General features: G+C 41.8%; 1 protein-coding gene across 2 annotated transcripts; it reads right to left on the bottom strand.

The window, feature by feature from the left end:
* Positions 1 to 6119: 6119 nt before the first annotated feature.
* Positions 6120 to 14094, bottom strand: LOC139532492 (intermediate filament protein ON3-like). Of its 2 annotated transcripts, none has more exons than XM_071330153.1 (8): positions 13782 to 14094; positions 12285 to 12493; positions 10092 to 10248; positions 9238 to 9402; positions 8291 to 8416; positions 7811 to 8031; positions 7548 to 7573; positions 6120 to 6681 (listed from the first exon to the last, which is right to left on the bottom strand). In XM_071330153.1, the coding sequence occupies exons 1-8, from the start codon at positions 13980 to 13982 to the stop codon at positions 6464 to 6466; spliced, it is 1323 nt and encodes a 440-aa protein (XP_071186254.1). In that variant the 5' UTR covers positions 13983 to 14094; the 3' UTR covers positions 6120 to 6463. The 2 variants fall into 2 exon arrangements, with proteins under 2 accessions (XP_071186254.1, XP_071186255.1); XM_071330154.1 differs by having other exon boundaries at positions 6120 to 6726; positions 13782 to 14090.
* Positions 14095 to 14098: the final 4 nt, after the last annotated feature.

Here is a 14098-nt window from a genome sequence, read left to right as displayed (position 1 = left end):
AGACAGTTGTGTTTAACATTACCGTTGTCATATTAGACAGTTGTGTTTAACATTACCGTTGTCAAATTAGACAGTTGTGTTTAACATTACCGTTGTCATATTAGACAGTTGTGTTTAACATTACCGTTGTCAAATTAGACAGTTGTGTTTAACATTACCGTTGTCATATTAGACAGTAGTGTTTAACATTACCGTTGTCATATTAGACAGTTGTGTTTAACATTACCGTTGTCAAATTAGACAGTTGTGTTTAACATTACCGTTGTCATATTAGACAGTTGTGTTTAACATTACCGTTGTCAAATTAGACAGTTGTGTTTAACATTACCGTTGTCAAATTAGACAGTTGTGTTTAACATTACCGTTGTCATATTAGACAGTAGTGTTTAACATTACCGTTGTCAAATTAGACAGTTGTGTTTAACATTACCGTTGTCATATTAGACAGTTGTGTTTAACATTACCGTTGTCAAATTAGACAGTAGTGTTTAACATTACCGTTGTCAAATTAGACAGTTGTGTTTAACATTACCGTGGTCATATTAGACAGTTGTGTTTAACATTACCGTTGTCAAATTAGACAGTTGTGTTTAACATGACCGTTGTCAAATTAGACAGCTGTGTTTAACATGACCGTTGTCATATTAGACAGTTGTGTTTAACATTACCGTTGTCAAATTAGACAGTTGTGTTTAACATTACCGTTGTCAAATTAGACAGTTGTGTTTAACATGACCGTTGTCAAATTAGACAGCTGTGTTTAACATTACCGTTGTCATATTAGACAGTTGTGTTTAACATTACCGTTGTCATATTAGACAGTTGTGTTTAACATTACCGTTGTCAAATTAGACAGCTGTGTTTAACATTACCGTTGTCAAATTAGACAGTTGTGTTTAACATGACCGTTGTCAAATTAGACAGTTGTGTTTAACATGACCGTTGTCAAATTAGACAGCTGTGTTTAACATGACCGTTGTCATATTAGACAGTAGTGTTTAACATTACCGTTGTCATATTAGACAGTTGTGTTTAACATGACCGTTGTCAAATTAGACAGCTGTGTTTAACATGACCGTTGTCATATTAGACAGTTGTGTTTAACATTACCGTTGTCAAATTAGACAGTTGTGTTTAACATTACCGTTGTCAAATTAGACAGTTGTGTTTAACATTACCGTTGTCATATTAGACAGTTGTGTTTAACATTACCGTTGTCATATTAGACAGTTGTGTTTAACATTACCGTTGTCATATTAGACAGTAGTGTTTAACATTACCGTTGTCAAATTAGACAGTTGTGTTTAACATTACCGTTGTCAAATTAGACAGTTGTGTTTAACATTACCGTTGTCAAATTAGACAGTTGTGTTTAACATTACCGTTGTCATATTAGACAGTTGTGTTTAACATGACCGTTGTCAAATTAGACAGTTGTGTTTAACATTACCGTTGTCAAATTAGACAGTTGTGTTTAACATTACCGTTGTCATATTAGACAGTTGTGTTTAACATGACCGTTGTCATATTAGACAGTTGTGTTTAACATTACCGTTGTCAAATTAGACAGTTGTGTTTAACATTACCGTTGTCAAATTAGACAGTTGTGTTTAACATTACCGTTGTCATATTAGACAGTTGTGTTTAACATGACCGTTGTCAAATTAGACAGTTGTGTTTAACATTACCGTTGTCAAATTAGACAGTTGTGTTTAACATTACCGTTGTCAAATTAGACAGTTGTGTTTAACATTACCGTTGTCAAATTAGACAGTTGTGTTTAACATTACCGTTGTCAAATTAGACAGTTGTGTTTAACATTACCGTTGTCAAATTAGACTGTTGTGTTTAACATGACCGTTGTCAAATTAGACAGTTGTGTTTAACATTACCGTTGTCAAATTAGACAGTTGTGTTTAACATGACCGTTGTCAAATTAGACAGTTGTGTTTAACATTACCGTTGTCATATTAGACAGTTGTGTTTAACATGACCGTTGTCAAATTAGACAGTTGTGTTTAACATTACCGTTGTCATATTAGACAGTTGTGTTTAACATTACCGTTGTCATATTAGACAGTTGTGTTTAACATTACCGTTGTCATATTAGACAGTTGTGTTTAACATTACCGTTGTCATATTAGACAGTTGTGTTTAACATTACCGTTGTCAAATTAGACAGTTGTGTTTAACATTACCGTTGTCAAATTAGACAGTTGTGTTTAACATGACCGTTGTCATATTAGACAGTTGTGTTTAACATTACCGTTGTCATATTAGACAGTTGTGTTTAACATTACCGTTGTCAAATTAGACAGTTGTGTTTAACATTACCGTTGTCATATTAGACAGTTGTGTTTAACATTACCGTTGTCAAATTAGACAGTTGTGTTTAACATTACCGTTGTCATATTAGACAGTTGTGTTTAACATTACCGTTGTCATATTAGACAGTAGTGTTTAACATTACCGTTGTCAAATTAGACAGTTGTGTTTAACATTACCGTTGTCAAATTAGACAGTTGTGTTTAACATTACCGTTGTCAAATTAGACAGTTGTGTTTAACATTACCGTTGTCAAATTAGACAGTTGTGTTTAACATGACCGTTGTCAAATTAGACAGTTGTGTTTAACATTACCGTTGTCAAATTAGACAGTTGTGTTTAACATGACCGTTGTCAAATTAGACAGTTGTGTTTAACATTACCGTTGTCATATTAGACAGTTGTGTTTAACATTACCGTTGTCAAATTAGACAGTTGTGTTTAACATTACCGTTGTCATATTAGACAGTTGTGTTTAACATTACCGTTGTCAAATTAGACAGTTGTGTTTAACATTACCGTTGTCAAATTAGACAGTTGTGTTTAACATTACCGTTGTCAAATTAGACAGTTGTGTTTAACATTACCGTTGTCAAATTAGACAGTTGTGTTTAACATGACCGTTGTCAAATTAGACAGTTGTGTTTAACATTACCGTTGTCAAATTAGACAGTTGTGTTTAACATTACCGTTGTCAAATTAGACAGTTGTGTTTAACATTACCGTTGTCAAATTAGACAGTTGTGTTTAACATACCGTTGTCAATTAGACAGTGTGTTTAACATACCGTTGTCAAATTAGACAGTTGTGTTTAACATTACCGTTGTCAAATTAGACAGTTGTGTTTAACATTACCGTTGTCATATTAGACAGTTGTGTTTAACATTACCGTTGTCAAATTAGACAGTTGTGTTTAACATTACCGTTGTCAAATTAGACAGTTGTGTTTAACATTACCGTTGTCATATTAGACAGTTGTGTTTAACATTACCGTTGTCAAATTAGACAGTTGTGTTTAACATGACCGTTGTCAAATTAGACAGTTGTGTTTAACATTACCGTTGTCAAATTAGACAGTTGTGTTTAACATTACCGTTGTCAAATTAGACAGTTGTGTTTAACATTACCGTTGTCAAATTAGACAGTTGTGTTTAACATTACCGTTGTCAAATTAGACAGTTGTGTTTAACATTACCGTTGTCAAATTAGACAGTTGTGTTTAACATTACCGTTGTCAAATTAGACAGTTGTGTTTAACATTACCGTTGTCAAATTAGACAGTTGTGTTTAACATTACCGTTGTCATATTAGACAGTTGTGTTTAACATTACCGTTGTCAAATTAGACAGTTGTGTTTAACATTACCGTTGTCAAATTAGACAGTTGTGTTTAACATTACCGTTGTCAAATTAGACAGTTGTGTTTAACATTACCGTTGTCAAATTAGACAGTTGTGTTTAACATTACCGTTGTCAAATTAGACAGTTGTGTTTAACATTACCGTTGTCAAATTAGACAGTTGTGTTTAACATTACCGTTGTCAAATTAGACAGTTGTGTTTAACATTACCGTTGTCATATTAGACAGTTGTGTTTAACATTACCGTTGTCAAATTAGACAGTTGTGTTTAACATTACCGTTGTCAAATTAGACAGTTGTGTTTACATTACCGTTGTCAAATTAGACAGTTGTGTTTACATTACCGTTGTCAAATTAGACAGTTGTGTTTAACATGACCGTTGTCAAATTAGACAGTTGTGTTTAACATGACCGTTGTCAAATTAGACAGTTGTGTTTAACATTACCGTTGTCAAATTAGACAGTTGTGTTTAACATTACCGTTGTCAAATTAGACAGTTGTGTTTAACATTACCGTTGTCAAATTAGACAGTTGTGTTTAACATTACCGTTGTCAAATTAGACAGTTGTGTTTAACATTACCGTTGTCAAATTAGACAGTTGTGTTTAACATTACCGTTGTCATATTAGACAGTTGTGTTTAACATGACCGTTGTCAAATTAGACAGTTGTGTTTACATTACCGTTGTCAAATTAGACAGTTGTGTTTAACATTACCGTTGTCAAATTAGACAGTTGTGTTTAACATTACCGTTGTCAAATTAGACAGTAGTGTTTAACATGACCGTTGTCAAATTAGACAGTAGTGTTTAACATGACCGTTGTCAAATTAGACAGTTGTGTTTACATTACCGTTGTCAAATTAGACAGTTGTGTTTAACATTACCGTTGTCATATTAGACAGTTGTGTTTAACATGACCGTTGTCAAATTAGACAGTTGTGTTTACATTACCGTTGTCAAATTAGACAGTTGTGTTTAACATTACCGTTGTCAAATTAGACAGTTGTGTTTAACATTACCGTTGTCAAATTAGACAGTTGTGTTTAACATGACCGTTGTCAAATTAGACAGTTGTGTTTACATTACCGTTGTCAAATTAGACAGTTGTGTTTAACATTACCGTTGTCAAATTAGACAGTTGTGTTTAACATTACCGTTGTCAAATTAGACAGTAGTGTTTAACATGACCGTTGTCAAATTAGACAGTAGTGTTTAACATGACCGTTGTCAAATTAGACAGTTGTGTTTAACATGACCGTTGTCAAATTAGACAGTTGTGTTTACATTACCGTTGTCAAATTAGACAGTTGTGTTTAACATTACCGTTGTCAAATTAGACAGTTGTGTTTAACATTACCGTTGTCAAATTAGACAGTTGTGTTTACATTACCGTTGTCAAATTAGACAGTTGTGTTTACATTACCGTTGTCATATTAGACAGTTGTGTTTAACATGACCGTTGTCAAATTAGACAGTTGTGTTTACATTACCGTTGTCAAATTAGACAGTTGTGTTTAACATTACCGTTGTCAAATTAGACAGTTGTGTTTAACATTACCGTTGTCAAATTAGACAGTTGTGTTTAACATTACCGTTGTCAAATTAGACAGTTGTGTTTAACATGACCGTTGTCAAATTAGACAGTTGTGTTTAACATTACCGTTGTCAAATTAGACAGTTGTGTTTAACATGACCGTTGTCAAATTAGACAGTTGTGTTTAACATTACCGTTGTCAAATTAGACAGTTGTGTTTAACATTACCGTTGTCAAATTAGACAGTTGTGTTTAACATTACCGTTGTCAAATTAGACAGTAGTGTTTAACATTACCGTTGTCATATTAGACAGTTGTGTTTAACATTACCGTTGTCATATTAGACAGTTGTGTTTAACATGACCGTTGTCAAATTAGACAGTTGTGTTTAACATGACCGTTGTCAAATTAGACAGTTGTGTTTAACATTACCGTTGTCAAATTAGACAGTTGTGTTTAACATTACCGTTGTCAAATTAGACAGTTGTGTTTAACATGACCGTTGTCAAATTAGACAGTTGTGTTTAACATTACCGTTGTCAAATTAGACAGTTGTGTTTAACATTACCGTTGTCAAATTAGACAGTTGTGTTTAACATGACCGTTGTCATATTAGACAGTTGTGTTTAACATTACCGTTGTCATATTAGACAGTTGTGTTTAACATTACCGTTGTCAAATTAGACAGTTGTGTTTAACATTACCGTTGTCAAATTAGACAGTTGTTTTCATCAAAAGGAGAGACTGAATGTAAGTACTTATATGACGACAGTGATGGTCCCGGGGTTCTAGGAAGTACATCTCTGTCTGTGTGGTGACAATAGGCCCATGTATACCTTGAGTTCAGGGCTGAGTTGTATAGGGTGACAGACATACTCCTTAAACAAACCATACACATATTTGGTACCTTAATATTTTCTCTTTTTATTTTGGACCTGGTTCAGTGACATTCAAGCTTTGGAGGACATGGCCTTCCCAGTCACACGAGCACAGATAAATTCTCCCACCACAAACGTAATAAAAAAGAGCACAGGACACATTTTGTAAGAGCTCCTGTTACTGCCGCACATGGTCTTCCAACTGCAGTTGAAAACAAAGTTTGTAAGTTTAACACCTTAGCTTATTAAACAATGACCTTAACGTAAAACAAAAGACTCCGCAATGTTTTTTAGATGGAAAAGAGAGAGAGAGAAAGTTACAACACCGTGTTACTATAGCGACAGCAGAGTGACGGTGGACTTGGTTAATTGTCAGAGTAGTGCAAGCTCTTGGACATGACCCTGCCCGCCTCCACCTCAATTCTGATCAGCAGACGCTTCCTGGGGCTGGTTGGGGGGGCAACGGCATCTAATGGGAGGGGCTTCAGAGTCAGGAGGGGCTTCCTGGGGCTGGTTGGGGGGGCAACGGCATCTAATGGGAGGGGCTTCAGAGTCAGGAGGGGCTTCGACGGCAAATCAATGTCTGCGTGCAAGCAAGGACTGGGATTGGTTGGTTTGTTTTAGTAATCTGAGCAAAAGAGATATGATTTGATTTTAGTAGGACACACACAGATCATGACACAACACAGGTCACAGTTCCTTCCTATCGGATCTTTCTCTTCTTACTCACCCTTCTACACATTTACTGAGGATGGGAAATAACTACTCGGCAGTGGTGTAAAGTACTTAAGTCAAAATACGTTTAAGTACTACTTAATTAGTTGTTTGGGGTATCTGTACTTTACTATTTCTATTTTTGACAACTTTTACTTTTACTCCACTACATTCCTAAAGAAAGTAATGTACTTTTTACTCCTTACATTTTCCCTGACACCCAAAAGTACTTGTTACGTGTTTAATGCTTAGCAGGACAGGAAAATTGTCTAATGCACGCACTTAACAAGAGAACATCCCTGGTCATCCCTACTGCCTCTGATCTGGCAGACTCACTAAACACAAATCCTTTGTTTGTAAATGATGTCTGAGTGTTGGAGTGTGTGTCTGGCTATCTGTCAATTTTAAAAACAAGAAAATCGTGTTGTCTGGTTTGCTTAATATAAGGAATTTTAAGTGATTTATACTTTTACTATTGATACTTAAGTACATTTAAAACCAAATACTTTAACATTTTTACTCAAGTAGTATTTTACTGGGTGACGTTTACTTTTACTTGAGTTATTTTCTTTTAAGGTATCTTTACTTTTACTCAAGTATGAAAATTGGGTACTTTTTCCACCACTGCTACTCTGAAGTGGAAAGTATCATGTAGATGCTACCTAGAGGTTCTAAGGTTAAATAAACTAACGAAGAAGAGAGTGAACCACTGGAGGGAATAAGAAGAGCTCTTACCTTGCTGACGTATATGGTCATTCATTCTGAAATGACAGAGAATACGGGCTAAGTATAGGCAGGATACTACAGTATTTCTCCATTTCAATCTCTCTCTGTCTCTGTCTCTGTCTCTGTCTCTGTCTCTGTCTCTGTCTCTCTCTCTCTCTCTCACACACAAACACACCCCTGACCCCACCCATTCACACATAACCCCCCTACATTCCCCGTCACCACACACACTTCTCTCCCCCTGCCCCCCCCCCCTCCACTGTGCTACTCACCTCATCTCCTCTCCCTCCAGTAGCTTCCTGTAGGTGGCGATCTCGATGTCCAGGGCCAGTTTGAGGTTCATCAGTTCCTGGTACTCCCTGACCTGACGGGCCATGTCCTGCTTGGCCCTGCGGAGAGCGTCTTCCAGCGCAACAATATTATCCCTGGCCTGCTCCAACGCATTCTGTCCATCCACCTCCACATCCTCAATGTCCTTCTCAAGAACTATTTTCTGAACAGGGGAAGAGAGAGAGGGAGAGGGTCGGAGAGAGAGGGGGGGAGGGGGCGAGAGGGTCAGAGGGAGAGGGTAGAGAGAGGGGTAAAGGGAGGGGAGGAAGAGGGTCAAAGGGAGAGTGTCAGAGGGAGAGGGTCAAATGGAAGGGAGAGGGTCAAAGGGAGAGGGAGAGAGGGTCAGAGGGAAACGGAAGTGGAGAAGGATATAGAAATATATGCGTGTATATTGCATGTGTATGCGTGCAAGAGTGTTTCACCTGCTTCTTGAGGGTCTCCAGCTCTGCCTTCAGTCTCTGTGTTAGACGGAGCATGTCAGCAATCTCCTTCTTCACATCACGTACATCCTGCTCATACTGACCTGCTGTCAGCACTATGTCATCCATCTGAGAGAGGGAGGGAGGGAGGGAGGGAGGGAGGGAGGGAGGGAGGGAGGGAGGGAGGGAGAAAAAGAGGGGGAGAAAGGATAGAGGGGCATCAGTGAATATATTTCGGATAGTCATCACTCTTGTTGCATTGTCAACATCATTAACTGTGATACATAATGTTGGTGTGTGTGGCTCTGATGTGTAACCGTGATTAAGTTGCGAAACAAAAGTTATTCTTGATGGACAATAGATACCACTCACCCCCGCCACCACTCACCCCAACCACCACCACCACCACACCATTCCCAACACCACCACCACCACCACCCCTCACCCCCACCACTCCTCACCACTCACCACCACCACCCACTCCTCACCACCACACCATTCATCCCCACCACCACACCACTCACCCCAGCATTCACCACTCACCACTCCCACCACCACCCCTCACCCCCACCACTCCTCACCACCACCACCACCACTCACCCCCCCACCACCACCACTCACCCTCACCACTCACCCCCACCACAACCACCAGTCACCCCACCACTAGTCACCCCCACTACTCCTCACCACTCCCACCACCACCACCACCACCATCACTCACCCCCACCACCACTCACCACCCCCACCACCCCTCACCACTCACCCCCACCACCACAGCGGTTGAGAGCGTTGGGCCAGTTACCGAAAGGTTGCTGGTTCAAATCCCAGAGCCAACCAGGTGAAAAATATGTCAATGTGCCCTTGAGCAAGGCATTTAACCTTAATTGCTCCTGTAAGTCTCTCTGAATTAGAGTGTCTGCTAAATGACATAAAATAAAATAAATCCTCACCTTTTTCTGGTTCCACAGCTCTGCCCCCTCTCTGGCACGGGAGGCCATGTCCGCGTACTGTTTCTTGACGCTGTCGATGATCTCGTCCATGTCTAGAGATCTCTTGTTGCTTTCCTTCACGACCACCGTCTCATTCTGGATATGAGACTCCAGCTCCTTCAGCTCCTGTCACACCACAGCCAGGATAACAATACTACATTAGAGAAGGAGATCTGTGCCTCCCGAGTGATCTAAGGCACTGCATTGCAATGCTCTAGAGATCCTGGCTCGAGTCCAGGCTCTGTCGCAGCCGGCCGGGATCGGGAGAGCCATGGGGCGGCGCACAATTAGGGGAGGGTTTGGCTGGCAGGGATGTTCTTGTCCTATCGCGCAATAGCAAGTCTTGTGGCGGGCTGGACGCAATGCACGGTGACACGGTCACCAGGTGTACGGTGTTTCCTTCGACACATTGGGGCGGCTGGCTTCCGGGTTAAGCATTGTGTCAAGAAGCAGTGTCGTATTTCAGAGGACGCACGGTTCTCGACCTTCGCCTCTCCCGAGTCCGTACGGGAGTTGCAGCGATGGGACAAGACTGTAACTACCAATTGGATACCACGAAATTGGGGAGAAAAAGGGGTAAAGAGAAAGACATCTGGGCTGCGTCTCATTTCAGGTAACTGCCTCCTTCGCTCTGCCCTAGTTGGCAGATTTGAGATGGTTTGTGCACTGGGTAGGTGTCAGTTGCAATAGTTCCACACAGCGCCATGCAGTAAAGAGAGTTTGGCAAACTTTTACACTGGACGCCATGTTAGGCTATATATGGTTCTGGTTCCACCTAGCCTCTGATTGGCCGATGGGTGTGTCAGTCAGCCTACCTCATCATAGCCCCGCCTCAGGAAGTCCAGTTCTCCCATCAGGTCCTCCAGTTCCAGAGCCAGATCCACGGCTACCAGGTGGCCCTCATCCACATCCTTCTTGTTGATCACAAAGTCATTCTCCAGATCCGACTTCTTCTGGATCTCATCCTGGTACCTGGAGGACCACAGAGTGAATAATGAAGAGGACATTGTGGTTTTGATATTTTACATTTGAGTCATTTAGCAGACGCTCTTATCCAGAGCAACTTACAGGAGAAATTAGGGTTAAGTGCCTTGCTCAAGGTCACAGGCAGATGTTTCACCTAATTGGCTTGGAGATTCAAACCAGCAACCTTTTGGTTACAATGCTCTTAACCTCTAGGCTACCTGCCGCCCAGGTATGATATGACTGAGATGGGAGCTCAGGTAAGCGCACACACCCGCAAGCATGACACCACACCACACCACGACACACCATACCACGACACACCACGACACACCCCACCACGACACACCACGACACACCACACCACGACACACCACGACACACCACACCATGACACACCACGACACAACACGACACACCACGACACACCACACCACGACACACCACGACACACCACACCATGACACACCACACCACGACACACCACGACACACCACACCACGACACACCACGACACACCACACCATGACACACCACACCACGACACACCACGACACACCACATCATGACACACCACACCATGACACCACACCACACCACGACACACCATACCACGACACACCACGACACACCACACCATGACACACCACACCACGACACACCACGACACACCACACCACGACACACCACGACACACCACACCATGACACACCACACCACGACACACCACGACACACCACATCATGACACACCACACCACGACACACCATACCACGACACACCACGACACACCACGACACACCACACCATGACACGACACACCACGACACACAACACGACACACCACGACACACCACACCACACCACGACACACCACACCACGACACACCACGACACGACACACCATACCACGACACACCACGACACACGACGACACACCATACCATGACACACCACGACACACCACACCACGACACGACACACCACGACACACCACACCATGACACACCACATCATGACACACCACACCACGACACACCATACCACGACACACCACCACGACACACCATGACACACCACGACACACCACACCACGACACACCACACCATGACACACCACACCACGACACACCACGACACACCACACCACGACACACCACACCACGACACGACACACCACGACACACCACACCATGACACACCACGACACACCACGACACACCACACCATGACACACCACACCACGACACACCACACCACACGGATCCCCAAACCCCTTTCACTGACATGTCAATTTATCATCCTACTGTCAGAACATCTGCAGCTTTGTTCCCCTCTCACCCCTCCAAGTCTGACACCCTAGCATAGCGTGCCTGTGTTGAGCTGATCCAGACTGGGTAAGAGCCACATTTTCTCCACTCTCAGAGCCATGTCTGTGGGTACTGTGCAACACAGAGGTCCATGGTTAGGGGGTAGAGTGGAGTAGAGGGGCTGGGGAGTGTACACTGACTACAGTACATTTACCTCTCCCCACAGACATAGTGCAGGGCACACCAGAGCTCCCCTGTACATACTTAACTCAGCCCAGTGGACAGAGGCTTATGTAAGGATAAAGAATTAGCACCTCCGACTCTTGAGGACTGGGGACCCAGGTGGAAAAATGCTCCGTAGCCTAGCGTGAGAAAACGCTGTTTGTCACTTTAGACTGATGAGGTTCCTGTTGTGGACTGTGGCATTTCCTGGAGGCCTGGTGACCTGTACAATATCTAAACTATGATTTATATTATACAATTGACTGTCCTAGTTTTCTCCCTAGGCCTGCTTCACAGGAATCATGTGTTGGGTGGTTTGTTAGGGCGTCCCTGAAATGGTAAATACATTCATAATTTAGATCTATCTTTTGCAGTGCATGTTGTCCAATTCAATGCCATTCTATTGTAATGAACTGTATTATTTTGTATTGTATTCCATTCTAGTCTGTTCTATTCGATTCTATTAACTCTTAACTACGAAAGGCTCTGTGAAGGCTCTGTGAAGTCACTGACTTGTTGCGTGTCTGGTCCACTTCGTCCTGGCAGCGGGCCAGCTCCTGCTTCAGTTTCTGTTTGTCCCGGGCCAGGTTCTCGATCTGCCGCTGCAACTCGTTGGCCAGCTGTTGGACCACAGCGTCCACGTTGCCTTGGTAGTCCTCCTGCTCCTTCAGGATCTTCAGGCGCGTGTCCAGGACCTTGTTCTGCTGCTCCAGGTTTTGCACCTAAAGGGAGAAGGAGAGGGAGAGGGAGAGGGAGAGAGAGAGTATATTGGATCAGAAACTCAATCACGGTTGTTTCATCTGAAACCAGTCAGAGTAAACTACAATGATTTATAGAAGGAAAAAACTCCTATCCATTTTTTTATTCATGTCACTGGGGGATTGTGGGTTAAGATTTGTAAGCCTCCACTTCTCTGCTAGCAGGAATTTAACAGATATTGAAAAAGTGACTCTACAACCTGTTAGTCTTGTGGGATGCCATTGTGTGTGTGTGTGTGCGTGCGTGTGTGTGTGCACTTATGTGGAGCCTCAGTGATGAAGGGTCTCATTACACTAACTGAGCAACACCAGATCTGCCCACAGCTAAAATTCCACCCTGTGTGTCTGTGTGGCAAGCACACTTTCTGGCTGCTTGGTGGCAGCAACATGCATTAGGTTTCACCCAGACTCTCATGGCCGTTAAATATAGAACCAATGTGTGATTCACTACAACATACTCACACTATGGTCTGTTAACAACAAATAGGCCCCCACATTCACAAATATAACCCAACAAAAATATTATATAATATTGACTAAATCCAAGTCCAAAAATCTCTAAAAGAAAATTGATTTGGAAAATGTGCAAGAGATTAAAAATAATTCCATTTTGAAATGGTATTCTGTTATTGGCCACAAGGTGGCACCTTAGCAGTTGAAAACGCCCTATGATCGAAGGAGAGAGAGAGAAGAGAGAATGAAAGTGAGAGAAAGAATGAAAGAGAGAGAGGGAGTGAGAGAGAGGCTCAGAACGCGAAGCAGAGAGCAGGAGACTCTATGTCTGACAGGTTTTCTTTACAGGTGTGAGTGATGGTGATGAGACGCTAGAACACCTCTCTCTGGGTAGAATGTTTTGGCTACATAAACCCCGCTGCTGGGATGATTACAGAGGCTCTTATTTTACTGAAGGTAGGCTTCTAACTATGTAAAGGTGGTAATGAAGTATAATGACAGTTAAGTAGAATGTATAAAAACGTAGGCCTGTAGATAATTAGAAATATACATTTGTTTTTTATCTCAAGATGTGTTTTGGGTCTATCTAATGGAATTATTACACAATGAATTGGAAGAAAATGCATAAATTAAACATCAAATCAAATATCATATGGCTGAAATAATTATGTAGGAGTGTCATACAGGTGTTTCTCTATTACCAGCAGACTTCAGACAGACCTATTGCATCAATGTATTGATTTAGTAAAATTATCAATCCAATCAATAATAATAATAATAGAATAATAAAATAGCACACCTTGTCAATGAACGCTATAAACTTGTCGTTGAGTCCAACCATCTGGTCCTTCTCCTGGGTCTTGGCTGACTGGTCCTTCGGGTCCACCTTCGGGTTGTTGGGCTCTAGAAGGTCCTTGTTAGTGGCGACGTTCGGGTAGCTTTTGGGCTTGTTACCGGAGGGAGTGTCGGACTGGCTGCTGTATCCACCTGGTTTGGACATCTTGTCTTTGTGTTCTTGTCAGAATGACAGAGAGAGAAGGAGTCTCAAGTATCAGACTCAGAGTTTAGGGAAAGGCACCTCTTCTCAGGTTATCACCTGATTTTAAGGTGGGCAAG

This window comes from Salvelinus alpinus, chromosome 10 (assembly GCF_045679555.1).
Source record: "Salvelinus alpinus chromosome 10, SLU_Salpinus.1, whole genome shotgun sequence".
Lineage (NCBI taxonomy): Eukaryota > Metazoa > Chordata > Actinopteri > Salmoniformes > Salmonidae > Salvelinus > Salvelinus alpinus.
The sequence above is the reverse complement of the archived record's forward strand: the minus strand, read 5'-3'. Positions and strand labels throughout refer to the sequence as shown.